This window comes from Bufo gargarizans, chromosome 4 (genome assembly GCF_014858855.1).
Source record: "Bufo gargarizans isolate SCDJY-AF-19 chromosome 4, ASM1485885v1, whole genome shotgun sequence".
Taxonomy (NCBI): Eukaryota; Metazoa; Chordata; class Amphibia; order Anura; family Bufonidae; genus Bufo; species Bufo gargarizans.
This window is the reverse complement of record NC_058083.1, coordinates 270,017,970-270,035,513: the sequence shown is the minus strand read 5'-3', so window position 1 is coordinate 270,035,513 and position 17,544 is coordinate 270,017,970. Positions and strand designations below refer to the sequence as shown.

General features: G+C 38.6%; 1 protein-coding gene across 1 annotated transcript in view; it reads right to left on the bottom strand.

Moving 5' to 3' along the window:
- HUNK (hormonally up-regulated Neu-associated kinase) overlaps nucleotides 1-17,544 on the bottom strand; it is a 51,101-nt gene that overhangs the window by 22,493 nt on the left and 11,064 nt on the right. Inside the window, exons 2-6 of the mRNA XM_044291134.1 lie at nucleotides 15,702-15,994; nucleotides 12,676-12,731; nucleotides 11,822-11,960; nucleotides 10,770-10,897; nucleotides 9,670-9,799 (exon numbers count right to left, since the gene is read on the bottom strand). Coding sequence (XP_044147069.1) covers nucleotides 9,670-9,799; nucleotides 10,770-10,897; nucleotides 11,822-11,960; nucleotides 12,676-12,731; nucleotides 15,702-15,994 — 746 coding nt within the window. The remainder of the gene's footprint in view (nucleotides 1-9,669; nucleotides 9,800-10,769; nucleotides 10,898-11,821; nucleotides 11,961-12,675; nucleotides 12,732-15,701; nucleotides 15,995-17,544) is intronic.

The following is a 17,544-nucleotide window of genomic DNA, read 5'->3' as shown; positions in this document are numbered from 1 at the left end:
CAGTAATTCCCAAACCAAACAAAGATCCTCTTCTCCCTTCCAACTATAGGCCTATCTCACTCTTGAACTTAGATAACAAGTTGTACACTTCCATCCTGGCGCGCAGACTTAACAGACTTCTCCCTGGTCTGATTCACAAGGATCAGGTTGGTTTCATCCCCAGCAGGGAAGCTCCAGATAATATAAGGAAGGTCTTGGGTCTAGTACATGAGGCAAACAGGACTGTGACTCCAGTGGCTTTATTAGCACTGGATATAGAGAAGGCCTTTGATACAGTTTCTTGGACCTATCTCTGGCAAACTCTCTCTCATTTTAACATCAGAGGCCCCTTCCTTTCCGCCATTCAGGCCCTATACTCTTCGCCTCAGGCTAGCCTCAAATTGCCCTCCTCGCGCCCGTCATCCATGCCAATTTTTAGGGGAACACGTCAGGGTTTCCCCCTTTCCCCAGCCCTCTTTGCCTTAGCTATGGAACCATTAGCGATTAAGATTAGATCTCATCCGGACATAAAAGGGATCTTGGTTGGGGGTGTGGAATATAAATTGAGCCTTTTTGCTGATGATCTTTTGTTAACACTCACCAACCCTGTCATCTCATTTCCCTCCCTTTTGTCCGTACTCAAGTCTTTCTCAGCTGCGTCCGGCCTACAAATTAATCCGTCCAAATCGGAACTTCTGTTGAGTAATGTCCCCTCTTGGGATTCCGAGATACTTCAAAGTGGGTTCCCATTTCTACATAATCTACATTTCCTCCCATATATGGGCATATCACTGTCCAAAACGCTTGACACCCTATATAAATACAACTACCTCCCCATGTTTACTCGGATACGGAAGGACCTGCAGTCATGGGAATCCCTTTCAGTGTCCTGGGTGGGCAAGATACATATAGTACGAATGGTAGTCCTCCCCCGGCTTCTATATCTGTTTCGCACCCTCCCTATCCCAGTTCCAGTGTCTGACCTAAGGGCTCTTCAGGCGGACATCCTTAAGTTTATTTGGGCCCATAAACGAGCTCGTATTTCTAAACTGGTCATGTGTCGTCACAAGGCTCATGGTGGCCTTTCAGTACCAGATTTAGCCCAATACTACAAGGCAGCCAGATTAGCGCAACTGTTCCTGACGCACCTTCCTGCACAAGCTCAACCTCTATGGGTTACCCTTGAGCAGTCTCTGTTTGGCCCGTTCTCCTGGAGAGCCCTTATTTGGACCACATCCCCTCTACCCTCTTCCCTCCGCTCCAGATCCCAGCTTTCCTACTATGCCTTGCTCCTGTGGAGATCCATCAGGTTCAAACGCTCTCTCCAATCCAAACCGTCCCCCTTTGAATGTCTTTGGGGCAATCCTGCCTTCCCTCCTGGGCTTCATTCTAGGGCCTTCTCATGGTGGGTTGAAAAAAAATTGTGCTCCCTCCGGGATTTCCTTGTGCAGGGTAAAATACTAACCATGCCAGCCTTTCTTGAGAAATTCACCCCCCCAGCCTGTGAACAATTCAATGTCCGGAGAGTATTCTCCTTCCTCCACTCCCTGAAGAATGGCCCGCACAAAATTGACTATGCCCCTTTTGAAAGACTAATGTCCTTCTCCCTATATAAACAGGGTCTACTGTCCCGGATATATTCTATCCTCACTGCATCCCCAGAGGACACCAAACTCTGCTATATGTTGGAGTGGGAGGCGGATCTGTCGAAAGAATCAAGTGTATCTAGATGGCACCAGCGCTCCCAGACATTGACTAAAGAGTCATGGCAAACTACTCTGGCGGAGACTTCTATTAAAATACTCCACCGGACATACCTAGTGCCGGCCAAATTGCATCACTTCTACCCAGAGGTCCCCTCTGCCTGCTTTCGGGGGTGTGATGAGGAGGGCACGATGCTCCATATCTGGTGGACATGTCCCATAGCTTCCAGGTTGTGGGGTCGCATCTGTGACTTACTATCAGCCTTACTGGGGCGCGCTCTCCTCCCCACACCCTCGGTCTTTTTACTTGGCGACAAACCGTCTAAACTAACAAATGCTAAATTTAAACTGGCCCAGTTTATCCTGCTGGCAGCAAGGATCCACATTGCCTCTCAGTGGCGATCCTTATCATTGAGCTATCAAGCTATGATTGATAGAATCAATAAGATTTGCCAATCTGAAAGGCTGTCGGCTATCCGCTCGGACACATTTGCTTTGTTTGAAGGAGTCTGGGAGCCCTGGGCTTTCTCTCCCCATTCTACTGATCTTTCCCTGTATCATGAACTCTGATAGTGTCGTCCTAGATATGTTGTGCCATGAGAGATGGATGTGAGGTTTAACCCTCAATTTACTGGTCGCCTCCTGTTACCTAACTTATGTCCCCTGAAGCGGTATGTCTATTACCCCTGATTTTCTTTTCTTTTTTTTTTTCATTTTATTATTTAAGCTTAATTTTCTGTATGTCTTTCTGTTCATTATTTTATTTGTTTGGAAGGTCCAACGGATTGGACTCCTTGTCCTTTATTTTACGCACATTGTATTGTGTACCTTATTATTGTGAAAACATAATAAACACCATTGAAACATAAAATATGTTCAGCTATACTTGGTCATATTTACAATATTCCAAGCTGCATCGAGTATAAAGCGTGATATACAGATTAATACCTTGTGTTGCAGAACCTGATGTGATGCCAAAAATAAAATTCAAACCATATCCAGAAGTCAGTATAATTTACAGAGCAAAATTAGGTGTGAAGAATAATATTAAAATCCATGTCTGGTGCCGAGTCTAATGTGCATAGTCAATTATGATGCGAAGTCTAATTAACAGATCTTTACCAGCAGTCAAAGTCTAATTAACTGTATTTTATCAAGTGCAAGTCTAATGCAAACATCAGTACTGTTGTCATTCTTAATATACCTAGCTATATCTGGACATATTCGGTTGTACAAGCTTAAGATTGGGTTTTCAGGTTCAGGTATTCTGATGCAGTTTTTGGAGCCAAAATGAGAAATGGTTTTAATAAAGAGTTCAGCTAATACAGTGTCTGTCCTTAATACTCATTTTAACTTCAAAAACTACATCAGAAAACTGGAATTTGGAAACCAGCCTTATCCAACCATTGGATAACTGTGCAATTTGAATATTTTGCGTATTGTTTTTATAATTAGTATTAATAATATGATATTATATATAGAGATGAGTGAATCAATTCTAAACAAATTGAATTTGTGACATATTTTCCCAAAACTCCAGTTTCCAACAAAAAATATTTTTTTGTATACTTCCCACACGAATGGCAAAAAATTGAGAAGAAATATGCATCTTCCACTTTTAGAACAATTTTTTAATAAAAGAAAATTTGACAGTGCAGCTTTTTTTATAAACAGGGTACCATGCCTTTAGTCATATATGTGACTTTGACATTACTAATGCTGTCTTTGAGTTAAGGAGCTAAGAAAGGATTGATACTAGAGATGGCCTTGCAGTTCGCCTGGTGCTCTTTTCGCGGCGAACTTTGCTTGTTCGCGGTTCGCCCAACATGCAAACGTATGGCGATGTCCGCCGGCGCCATATTCTTTTGCATTATGCCAATTGAGACGTTTCAGCACATAGACACACCCCCTACCCTATAAATAAACCCGATCTGGCAGCCATTTTACATTCTGTTTTTTGACAGTGTAGGGAGAGGTTGCTGCGTGGAGCAGGGACAGACTGTTAGGGACACCAAACGCTAGCTAATAGGGCCACAAAAGTCCTTTTAAGGACTGGTATAGGTGTGCTATTGATAGGTGTGACATACTAAGGGGTGTGATATACTTATAATATATTTTCTTAAATAGAAAGTATATTATAGTGCATTTGTATTGTGCAGCAGTTGTGTGCGGTTCTGCTGTGATACTGCAGCTAGATAGAGGGACAAACTCTATTGGAATAAATAATTGCAACTGGTGTGATATACCTGTTGCCCCCAAAAATAAAACTGATTGAGGGGTGTGATATACCTTTGATATACCTTCCAACATAGAAAGTATATTATAGTGCATTTGTATTGTGCAGCAGTTGTGTGCGGTTCTGCTGTGATACTGCAGCTAGATAGAGGGACAAATGCTATTGGAATAACTAATTGCAACTGATGTGATATACCTGTTGCCCCCCCAAAAAAAACTGATTGAGGGATATGATATACCTATAATATACCTTATAACATAGAAAGTATATTATAGTGCATTTGTATTGTGCAGCAGTTGTGTGCGGTTCTGCTGAGATACCGCAGCTAGATAGAGGGACAAAAGCTATTGGAATAACTAATTGCAACTGGTGTAATATACCTGTTGTCCCCCCCAAAAAAAATGGTTGAGGGGTGTGATATACCTATAATATTCCTTCTAACATAGACAGTATATTATAGTGCATTTGTATTGTGCAGCAGTTGTGTGCAGTTATGCTAAGATACCGCAGCTAGATAGAGGGACAAACGCTATTGGAATAACTAATTGCAACTGGTGTGATATGCCTGTTGCCCCCAAAAAAACTGATTAAGAGGTGCGATATGCCTGCTTCCACAAAATACTGTTTAAGAGGTGCGATATACCTGCTTCCACAAAATACTGATTAAGGGGTTTGATATACCTGCTTCCAAAAAATACTGATTGAGGGGTGTGATACACCGGCTTCCACAAAATATTGATTGAGGGGTGTCATACACCGGCTTCCACAAAATATTGATTGAGTACTGCGATAAACCGGCTTCCACCAAATATTGATTAAGGGGTTTGATATACCAGCTTCCACTAAATATTGATTGAGGCCTGCGATACAACAGCTTCCACCAAATATTGATTAAGGGGTTTGATATACCAGCTTCCAGCATATACTCATTAAGGGGTACTATATACTTGTTTCCACAAAATACTCATAGAGGGGATTGATATATTGGCTTCCACCAAATATTGATTAAGGCCTGCGATACAACAGCCTCCACCAAATATTGATTAAGGGGTTTGATATACCAGCTTCCAGCAAAAACTCATTAAGGGGTTCTATATACCTGTTTCCACAAAATACTGATAGAGGGGATTGATATACTGGTTTTCACAAAATATAGATTGAGGCCTGCGATACACCGTCTTCTACCAAATATTGATTAAGGGGTTTGATATACCAGCTTCGACCAAATACTCATTTAGGGGTTCTCAATACCTGTTTTCACAAAATACTGATAGAGGGGATTGCTATACCGGCTTCCACGAAATATTGATTGAGGCCTGCGATACACCAGCTTCCACCAAATATTGATTAAGGGGTTTGATATACCAGCTTCCAGCAAATACTCACTAAGGGGTTCCATATGCCTGTTTCCACAAAATACTGATAGAGGGGATTGGTATACCGGCTTCCACCAAATAAAGATTGAGGCCACATAATCACTTGTTCTTATCTGTACGGTGAATGCATAATATTTGGGGCCTGTAATCTAACTGGCCAACAGTAAAATTGTTATTCGGTGACCGCCTAATGTACCTCCAGCCACATAATCACTTGTTCTTTTCTGTACGGTGAATGCATAATGTTTGGGGCCTATACTCCAAAGGCCTGCAGTAAAATTGATATCCACTGACCGTCTAATATACCTCCAGCCACACAATCACTTGATGTTTTCTGTATCGTGAATGCATAATTTTGGGGGACTGTACTACAATGGCCTGCAGTAAAATTGTTTATCCAATGAATGTCTAATATACCTCCAGTCACATAATCACTTGATCTTTTCTGTCCGGTGAATGCCTAATGTTTCGGGCCTGAAGTCCACTGGCCTGCAGTAAAATTGTTATCCAATGACCGTCTAATATACCTCCAGCCACATAAACACTTGGATCTTTTCTGTACGGTGAATGCATAATGTTTGGGGCCTATACTCCACTGGCCTGCAGTAAAATTGTTATCCAATGACCGTCTAATATACCTCCAGCCACATAATCACTTGATGTTTTCTGTACTGTGAATGCCAAATTTTTGGGGCCTGTCATCTAACTGGCCAACAGTAAAATTGGTATACGGTGACCGCCTAATGTACCTCCAGCCACCTAATCACTTGTTCTTTTCTGTACGGTGAATGCCTAATGTTTGGGGCCTATACTCCACTGGCCTGCGGTAAAATTGTTATCCAATGACCGCCTAATATACCTCCAGCCATATAATCACTTGATCTTTTTCTGTACGGTAAATGCTTTATGTTTGGGGCCTGTACTCCAGTGGGCTACAGTAAAAATTTTATCCATTGACCGCACAATGCACCTCGAGCCACATAATCACTTGTTCTCTTATGTCAGGTGAATGCCTAATTTTTAGGGCCCGTACCCCCGTGGCCTAAAATAAACATTTCTTGGGCTCCAGCAGGGCACATTTTTTAGAATTTCCCTTTAAGACGCATACAAATCGCCCCTGATTAAAATACATATTTTTTGTGGGAATTTTTAACATTTATCCCCCTCTAGTATGTCATTGTCCATGTTGTGGGACTATTTGTGCACTTCTAGTAAGTATTTGGGCCTGCCATTAAAGTGAATGGGGTCCACCGCAAACTTGCGGTTCGCAAACATTTGATCGCGTTCACGTTCACGAACCGTCCCGGCCGATGTTCGTCCATCACTATTTGATACAGCCCGAGGAGACCCCAGAGTGTCATGCACAACTTTTCAGGGCAATTTGGGTCAAATCTATTTGGACTGAATCAAATGTGACAGCTGATTAGACCGAATCAGTCCCAAAACAAAGTTTGGGAAATTCTCTCACCTCTAATTATAAATTCATTTTAATGTTCTTTATACTATATAAAAGTAATGGAAAGTATTTAAATTAAAAAAATATGGCTATATTCATTAGAGTCAGTTCAGAATTTTTGTGTGTGTTTTTTTAATGCATTTTTCTTAACTAATAGGTGTTTACTTCAGTACAAAGCTGCAGTTTCAGCTTGAGGTTTTTTATGCGGATATTCACTAAAAAACACTTGAAAAACGCACAAAAAAACTGCATGGATGTACATAGAGCTGTTTTTTATGGTTTTATTCATTTCAATAGGAGATTCAGCACTGATTCTGCCCCAAGATAGGGCATGATGCTTCTTTTTTCCACATAGAAAAAAAAGCAAGTGTTGCTTCTTATTGAAATGAATAGGAGGCTGTTTTGTGGCATTTTTGGAGCTGATTGAGGCAGAAATGATCCAAAATTATTACCAAAAATTCTGTGTGAACTGACCCTAAGAATAAGAAGGATGGAATGATGAATTCAGCTGTTCATAAATCTTTCTTCTTAATCCGATTGAAAGAAATGAATGGCTACAATGGGTAACACAAGGTTTAGTTAGGGGTAATTAAATTATATTTATTTCTGCTAAATATAATTCCCCATTTTACCTTTTTTTTTTTGCAAAGGTTAGAAAATAATTGGGATTGCTAGGTGGTAATGATAACAATCAAGTTATTATTGTTCCCCATGCTTTCTCCTTATTCCTGGAGTTGTTTTATTTTCTTTCTTTTCGACTAATGTTGCCCTTGCCACCTCAAGCAATCCTCTAAAGCACGACCATTCAGTTTTACTTTGTGTCTTTTATTATATCACGCTTTGCGAGTAACAAGGTGTTATGAAAACAACATGGTTTTTACGATTTCCTGCATTTAAATCCAAACATTTAAGCAACATGACTCTTTTCTATGGTTATTATCATCTCATAACACCTGCTGTTGAACTCATGACTTCCAAAGTGTAAATGTGCAAATACAAGAAATAGTGCCGTGCTCACAAAATAATACTTTCCAAAGGCCTAAGAAAGCTGGTAAGGAATCTGTTCTCCATCATTTAGCACTGTACATGATGATAAACAGCAGCAGACCACAATCAGGTTGCTAACATTTCCTGTGCCCACATTTACAACTCTCAAATACAGGATAAAAACACTCACCTGGGCATGTTTTATTATTCCATATAAATTATGTGGAGGAAAATGTCACATTAAAATGCAGTGGAGATATTTTTTATCTGCTTAAGTTTCCAGATAATGAGTTATTCAGTGAATGAAGGACATATAATTTAGCTGAGTCTCTAACAACCTGTAAATGTTTTGATGGCTCTAGGCTAGTTTCTTGAGGTTCTCCAAGGCCACTAAAAGTGGGAATTTATTGGTAGCCCATGCAGAGCATTGTAAATAAATAAAAGTGACTGAACCTGTAATTTACTGCTTCACTGTTTTGTTGCATATAGACAGCTTAACTTGACCCATTTCTTTAGGGACACATTTGTCTAGTCCCGTTTTCCTACTTATTTTTCGACTGAAGTAACCTAGCCACATTAACAGGCTTACGTTACAGGAATAAAATAAATGTGCATAAAGCAAAGCAGCTGAGGCTCCTTTCACATGAAGATGGTTTTTGGTCTGTTGTTCCTATACATAGAAAAAATATAGTTAAACAAATGGGTTCAAAAGTAGAAAATTTTTTACAAAAAGGTGGTAAAAAAATGAAAACAAAGATTTTTTTTCACCACTGCTCATTAAAAACTGAAAAATTAAACATTGATCATCATTGAAATAACCAGAAATACTATATGTGCAAAATAATATTCAAATGTCTCAGTGTCTCAATGGTCTAGTGCAGTGGTGGCGAACCTATGGCACGGGTGCCAGAGGCGGCACTCAGAGACCTATCTGTGGGCACTTGCACCCTGGAAAAAGTCTACGGTGTACCAATATGCCTTAGACTTTTCCCTGCCATTCATCACCGCAGGGTGCTCTATGAACAGCACGGGCAGGACACTGAATGTAGGCAGGCTATTATAGCTAAATGATAAAGTACATGGAAGATATACTATATTGGACTGTAGTATTTAGGTTAAATTGCTGTGTTGGCACTTTAATATGAGTAACTTACCCAAAATAAATGTACTCAACTCAGAATTAAGCCTGACAGGTGGGCTGTTCTACTGATTACTTTTTGGCCCTTCAGAGCCTTAGCTTTATTTTCCTCAGTGGTAATAATAGACACCTTACCATGAACATGACTAAATGATAAATAGTCTCTAAGATGTGGACTGTCATTGTAACCTACTGCCTATCTGCCACCAATGTATCCTTGAACTGTACATAGACTTTGTCCTTTACTGTGCCATCCTTTTGTGGCATCCTGAGGTCACAACAGCTATTACAACCAAATTATGTATGCTTATAGAAAATCAGAGTGTTTGCAAAAATGCACAGTGTATAGTTCATGGAATTTATATATATCATCTACCACTGAACAAAACTGTAGCAAAAATACAAGCAACAAATCAGTAGGCTAATTTTCCTATCTGATCAACAGATTTTTGGTGGTGACAATGCTGCCAAGAATATGGACAAAACACTAGCAACTTTAGCCCTTCCCCATTGACTTCAATGGGGAATGCAGCTAAAATCCACTTCAAAGAAGCGACGTGCAATTTTTGGAGCTGATTACAAATCAGCAGCAAAAAAAAAGCCACCATGGAATTTCACCCTCTGAAGTCAATTTGAAGCTGTTGACATTTTGATATTGTATTCTGTGTTGGAAAGACAGACTCCATGGCAGATTTTAAACATCTAAACACAGCCTGAGAGACAGAGAGAGAGAGAGAGAGAGATTGAGAGAGAGCGAGAGACAGACAAGAAAATACATCCAAGCAAATTATTACCTGTTTTTATATGAAATCGAACTCAGTGGTTTCCATGCATCATTAAGCCATCTATCTGTCATGGCTTCCTTAATAGTAGGACGTTTTGGGGGATCTGGTTGAAGGAGAGTCTGTATTAAATAAACAGCACCTAGGCAGAATGATAAAAAACACACTACTCACTTATGAAAACTGGTACCGCCAAACATACAAAATAGTATACCAAAGAATAAACCCTCTGCATTAAAATTATTATCCCATGAATCTTTCTTATACTGAAAAGTCTTAATATTTGTTTGAAGTAATTTGCAGTGTTTGTTCCATTTGTTCACTTTGGTACTTCTTACCACTGCTGCTAATCTATGCTGCTGGGGGCATGCTCTGGAGAGAATCAGTCTCCTTCTCCCTCTAGAAGTTGACAATATAATCCCTTATCTGTAGAAGGTCAGAGGAACACTATGTAAAGAACTGGCCATGGAGAAGGTGACTGAGCGTTGCCCACCAATACTAAGCTCATTAGGTGCACAAGCACTATGCTATACAGATTGAACACCAGGTGGCACCATACTATGTAAGTAAACTCACATGGATAGCAAATTCACTGGATAGCATTCATATTTTTGTATGCTTTATCCAATGAGTATGATGTTTAATAGTGGTTAATTAAAACATTTTATACTACATTTAACCTTTGCCAAAAGATGTTTAACATTTCTATGGATTGCCGGCTGTGTGTTTTCTTCCCCCAACTGACCAAAAAGTTCATAAAGCTTGCAGCAGCCATCATTTTTTCATTTTTGTCAGTTTTGAATCTAAGACTTTTGCATTCTGATGAATAGGTGTGAAAAAACAGACATACACAAATTTCATATGAACATCAAGAAATGTCCATGTATTGCAGATGAAAATCTAAATGCTATCTGAATCTGGCCTTACAATTAAACCACATAACAGGCAATCATTCCAAATTAAATTAATTTAATATTTACTAATCAAAAGTGAATAAACAAAAAAAAAAAAAAAGACAAATAAACCAAAAGGAAAATTCTGTGAGCTAAAAATAAATCTAAGATAGTACAAGGAATAACTTTTTCCTATACTAGTATACAATGTTACAATACCTTTTGAAATGTCAGGTGGAATTGGGGTAATGTCTCCATTTTTCATTTTTTGAAGAAGTTGTTTAATATTAAATGGTTCGACAGCAAAAGGAAGGGTCCCAGTTAACATTGCAAACACACAGACTCCTCTGGAACAGAGCGAACAAAACAGGAATATAGCCATGATACAAATGGCATTTATGCAAGTCATCTTATTTGTAATTGTCAGAGACTGAGTAATGAAGTGAACTTTCATCAAAAGTCAGTCCTGATATGCTAAGAAGAGAATCTATAAATTAAATTAATTCCAAAGAAATAATATTTTATTAAATCATTGTTTAAAATATTATGTCAATGGTGGAGTGAGGTAAAAGGTTGGTAGTTTTATAAATCCCTGTAAGTCTAGTGTCATTGCTCTGATAAATACTTACAGTAAATGAATGTCCTGAAAAGGACAATCTTCTTCAATAAACCGATGTTTAGTTTATTTGAATGAAATCTTGGGTCAAACATGCTATGCTTCATTTCATAGTTGTAGAAACATCTGCTATTTGTACCAGCAAAGGTCTTAAAGGCTTAAAATGTACGGATACTCTTAACTAGTGTTTTGTTTCTTCAATATACTAATTGATTACATGTTTCTGTTGTGATTTTAATTTCTTAACAAGTGTATCTGTTTAAACTCTGCTTTTGAGAATTATAGAATTTAGATTGTTTTCAGCAACCACTAGGGGGCACTCCAGAGTTTACTGCATGCTGTGCATACATTACATGTAATAATAGAACATTATGCAGGAATTTCCTGAAAACAGAGAGAATTCTCTTTAACCCATATGCTGGGGATTTGAAGCTCTGTATCACAAAAACAGAGCTTCAAGCACTATAAAAATATATGAAAAATTAGCACAGAATTTTGGACTTACAAGCAGCATGGTGTGAAAAGGGAGACTTTAGTTGTAATATCATACATATCATTAACAATCTTTACTTCCTTGTAATGTGTCATTGACAAATCTATATGGTTTCTATAGATCCATGATGGCTGCAGTATATGATTATTTATATCTACTCACATTGACCAGACATCAATTTTTGGACCATACTTTTTATTGGATAATAGTTCTGGGGCAGCATACGCAGGACTTCCACATTGTGTATTAAGTAGCTCCAGAGAAAGGCCATTATACTGGATCGTGTTGCTTAACCCAAAATCTGCATTAACAAATCAAATTAAGAATAAGGATCATTGTATTTAACATACTGAACATACTCTGATCAGCCATAAAATTAAGCTATTTCATTAATATTGTGCCCCCTCATGCCCGGACCCATTGAGACAGAGAATCCACAAGACTTCTCAAAGGTGATTTGTGGTATCTGCCACCAAGATGGTAGTAGTAGAGCCTGTCAGTCCTATGTGGTGAGATGGACTCTTCACAGATTGGACTTGTTTCCCATCATATCTCACAGATGCTTGATCAGATTGAAATCTGGGAAATTTGGAGGCCAAGACATCTTGAACTCACCTTGCACATGGACCCAGTCATTCGTATGATTTAAAGGAAAATGTGAATCATCAGCTCAGGTAACCATCTTACATTACTCCTTGTTCAAGCTCTGACGCTCATTCTATGTCACTCACTTTACCTGGCAGTGGTTTTAATGCTAGAACTAATTGGTGTATGTAGTAATAAAGAAAAGGCAGACATATGACCAGTTTAGTTGTGATGGGCAGCACCTGCTTTTTAATTTTACACTATTTATAAGAAATAAAAACTTTGTATGAGGCTGATATAGTTCAATAATGTAGTTCAATATTGTAAACACAGAGTTATCATTTACAGGAAGAGGCTAAGTAATCATGAATGTAAGTTATCCAGTACATTTCTTACATCAAGAACAATAACTCAATGATAATTTTACCTACCTACAATTTTAATGTTGCCATTTTCATCCAGTAAGAAATTTTCAATTTTCAGATCCCTATGTATGACAAAGGAAATTATTAATACATGGAACATATTGAATGCTAGAATAAGGATCTGTTGTGTAATACAACAGCCATAATATCAGCTAATCTTATTATAAAATCCAGTGATTAGTATTACTCAGCAGATTTTGACTTTAGTAATTAGGTATTGATAAGAATGGATTCACACAACACACACAGATTTTTTACCATTCTGACCAACCTAAATATATAGTCAAAGGTGACACATACAGCCTACCTGTTATTTAGCTATCCCAGCCCCTGATTTCCTATATGTGCCCTCTCTGCCTGTGTCCCCGCCTATGTGACTTTCTGCCAGTGCTGCCAGCTCCGTACATTTCCCCCTTCCAATCCTCTTCTCTGTTACTAAGTAAGGCCAGGGAAGAGAGGGCAGATTTGAACTTTCAGTGATTAGCACTGACAGTAAGTGCACTAAATCCATGTAAACCTAATTTCATCTCTAAACGCTAGATGTCCTGTTCTCCTCTGTCCTCCACATATTTAGCCTACTTTCACATCTGCAGTTTCCTTTCCGGTGTTGAGATCCATCACAGGTTCTCAAAACTGGCGGAAAATGCTCCCATTTTGTCCCCATCCATTGTCAGTGGGGACAAAACTGGACTGAACATAGTGCACCATAATGCATTCCATTCCGTTTCATTGTGTTCCCATGCCGCGCACAAAAGCACTCCAAGCAGCGCTTATACACTACGTGCAGAATTATTAGGCAAATGAGTATTTTGACCACATCATCCTCTTTATGCATGTTGTCTTACTCCAAGCTGTATAGGCTCGAAAGCCTACTACCAATTAAGCATATTAGGTGATGTGCATCTCTGTAATGAGAAGGGGTGTGGTCTAATGACATCAACACCCTATATCAGGTGTGCATAATTATTAGGCAACTTCCTTTCCTTTGGCAAAATGGGTCAAAAGAAGGACTTGACAGGCTCAGAAAAGTCAAAAATAGTGAGATATCTTGCAGAGGGATGCAGCACTCTTAAAATTGCAAAGCTTCTGAAGCGTGATCATCAAACAATCAAGCGTTTCATTCAAAATAGTCAACAGGGTCGCAAGAAGCGTGTGGAAAAACCAAGGCGCAAAATAACTGCCCATGAACTGAGAAAAGTCAAGCGTGCAGCTGCCAAGATGCCACTTGCTACCAGTTTGGCCATATTTCAGAGCTGCAACATCACTGGAGTGCCCAAAAGCACAAGGTGTGCAATACTCAGAGACATGGCCAAGGTAAGAAAGGCTGAAAGACGACCACCACTGAACAAGACACACAGCTGAAACGTCAAGACTGGGCCAAGAAATATCTCAAGACTGATTTTTCTAAGGTTTTATGGACTGATGAAATGAGAGTGAGTCTTGATGGGCCAGATGGCTGGATTGGTAAAGGGCAGAGAGCTCCAGTCCGACTCAGACGCCAGCAAGGTGGAGGTGGAGTACTGGTTTGGGCTGGTATCATCAAAGATGAGCTTGTGGGGCCTTTTTGGGTTGAGGATGGAGTCAAGCTCAACTCCCAGTCCTACTGCCAGTTTCTGGAAGACACCTTCTTCAAGCAGTGGTACAGGAAGAAGTCTGCAAGGTAAGAAAAACATGATTTTCATGCAGGACAATGCTCCATCACACGCGTCCAAGTACTCCACAACGTGGCTGGCAAGAAAGGGTATAAAAGAAGAAAATCTAATGACATGGCCTCCTTGTTCACCTGATCTGAACCCCATTGAGAACCTGTGGTCCATCATCAAATGTGAGATTTACAAGGAGGGAAAACAGTACACCTCTCTGAACAGTGTCTGGGAGGCTGTGGTTGCTGCTGCACGCAATGTTGATGGTGAACAGATCAAAACACTGACAGAATCCATGGATGGCAGGCTTTTGAGTGTCCTTGCAAAGAAAGGTGGCTATATTGGTCACTGATTTGTTTTTGTTTTGTTTTTGAATGTCAGAAATGTATATTTGTGAATGTTGAGATGTTATATTGGTTTCACTGGTAAAAATAAATAATTGAAATGGGTATATATTTGTTTTTTGTTAAGTTGCCTAATAATTATGTACAGTAATAGTCACCTGCACACACAGATATCCCCCTAAAATAGCTAAAACTAAAAACAAACTAAAAACTACTTCCAAAAATATTCAGCTTTGATATTAATGAGTTTTTTGGGTTCATTGAGAACATGGTTGTTGTTCAATAATAAAATGAATCCTCAAAAATACAACTTGCCTAATAATTCTGCACTCCCTGTAAATGCGTCATGGGATACTGAACATGATGGATCCGGCATGAAACACAATGTAAGTCAATGGTTCCGGATCCGTTTTCTCGGTCACAAAAGAAAATGGATCGAGCACCCATTGACAATGGTTTTAGTGCCAGATCCGTCTTGGTCATTTTTAGAGCTAATACAACCGGATCTGTTCATAACGGATGCAGCTGGTTGTATTATCCTAATGGAAGCGTTTTTGCTGATCCATGATGGATCCAACAAAAATGCAGATGTGAAAGTAGCTTTAGTAACTAACGGGGAAGGGAGAGGAGTATGAGGATTCTAGAATTTAGCCCTGACAGTAGTTATACAGTGATTGAGAAGCCTGCCTCTATATGTTCTACATAGTAATCGCCAACGTTTAGTAGACTACGAAGACGGACTCTTCTTAGTAATGCTCAGTTAGAATGTTACTAAGGAGACTCATTACACCCTGTTTTCTAGTACAAAGAAACACCTTTCCCTTATAAAGTATATTACAAAAATGTTTAACATCGCTGTCCTTGCAAAATACTAAAAATAAACTGAAATGGCAGTTATACTTTAATGTTAACTATCTATACATGTACAAAATCACACATTTTATATAGTGACATTAGATTACTCATTATATAACTACTGGAATTCATGTTTTTCGCATTTGAAACACAGTTAATGAAACACAGTAAGTATTAAAAATTATTATACCTATGAACTATTCCATGTTGGTGTAGGTGTTCCACAGCTGACATGATCTGTCTTGTATATTTCCTTACATCATTTTCTTCCAGTTTCTTTCTTTCACAAATTTTGTCCATAAGATCTCCACCAGGACACAGTTCCATGACCATATAGTATGAGTTCTCTGTCTCTAGAGTTTCATAAAGTTGCACAATGTTTGGATGTTTTATCATTTGATGAATGTGTGGTTCTCTCTTCATGTTCTTTAAAACATATGAATCTTGCTTGGCTTTCTTTTTGTCAATGACTTTCATGGCAACCTGTAGTGCACATGTCATACAAAATAGGTAACAATTAGTCATTGCATATTCTAGCTAGTCTGGAAATGCAGTAATGATCTGAAACTTTTATGGAGCTCATAAAGATTTTTTAGGCTTCAAAATTGTCGAAAAAAATATGATTTTTTTTATTATTTTCATTTCCCCTGTTTCTATAAATTGTTCATGTGAAAATTAGATCTATGTATGCTGATATACACCTTTGGGGCCAATTTGAAAACAGATTCATTTAATGGAAATCGAACCTTTGAGGCAAATTTGAAAACATTCAAAGTATTAAGTTACAACAGAAAATTTAGTTTTTGCTAAATAGAAAAAAATGGAATATAAAAATTGCAGAAGATAAGTGGGTATGTGGTTTTGCTGTAAAATCATTTAAAATATTTTTCAATTTAACTTCTGGCTTTCTGCTGTACGATGACAGCATTACAAGCATTGCAATCTTTAAACTGGACAAACCTAGAAGAATAAGTATTCAAAGCATTTATTGTTCTTGTATGCATCTCTATCCAACACTATAGCATTTTAATAGCACAACATTACTTTAGTCCAGGGTAACACATATGGGGTAATTTATCAAACTGGTGTAAAGTAAAACTGTCTTAGTTGCTCATAGCAACCAATCAGATTCTACTTTTCATTTTTAACAGCTCCTTTGGAAAATGAAAGTTGGAATCTGATTGGTTGCTATGGGCAACTAAGCCAGTTCTACTTTACACCAGTTTTAGAAATGACCCCAATAGTTCATATTAGAGATGAGAAAACTTCTTGAAATTTGCTTTGTATCCAATTCAGCAAATTTGATTCAATTCGTGCCTAAATCAATTTGTTAAGAACTAAAGTTGCTCCAATTTCCCTGAAAATTGGTACATAACACCCTATATTCTCCTAGGGTGTTAATTTCTTACGAATTTGTGGTCCCCCCCCCCCCCCATTTTAAGGTCTTTGATGCAATGACAGTAATAGCAAATAGTTATGGGTTAACGCATGGTTGACGGTGCACCATTGCATGTTTCATGCCTATTCATATTAGAAAGCTTACAAAAATGTTCTCTTAATAGGAACAGTTGATGTTTAAACACACAGTGAAAAATCTGTGGCTTGTTGGGACTGAGCGACCAAATATGATGCCTCAAGAGGGCAAATCCCTGCCTCTGTTTATAGACATACACATGTTAATCTCAGAAGAAAGAGTGATTTGTTCTGCACAAGCATCCAAACATTATTTGTTAACATGAACAGAATGCCTACCCAGATTTATACACAACATTGCGAATTGTCCGAAGAAAGAGAAACTTAATCTGCACAAATGTCCAAAAATTCTGTGTTAACAGGGGCAGAATGCCTGCCCATATTTATAAATGCACAAAACTGTCAAAAGAAAGAGTGGCTTGTTCTGAACGAGCCTAGAAAAAAAATTTTTTAATTAGGATCAACAGCAGTAGTACAGTGTGAATGTGGAAAGGGTAAGGTAATAATGGCATGTGGCTGCAATAGTGGTGGCAGTAGTAGCAGCACAGCATGGAACAGAC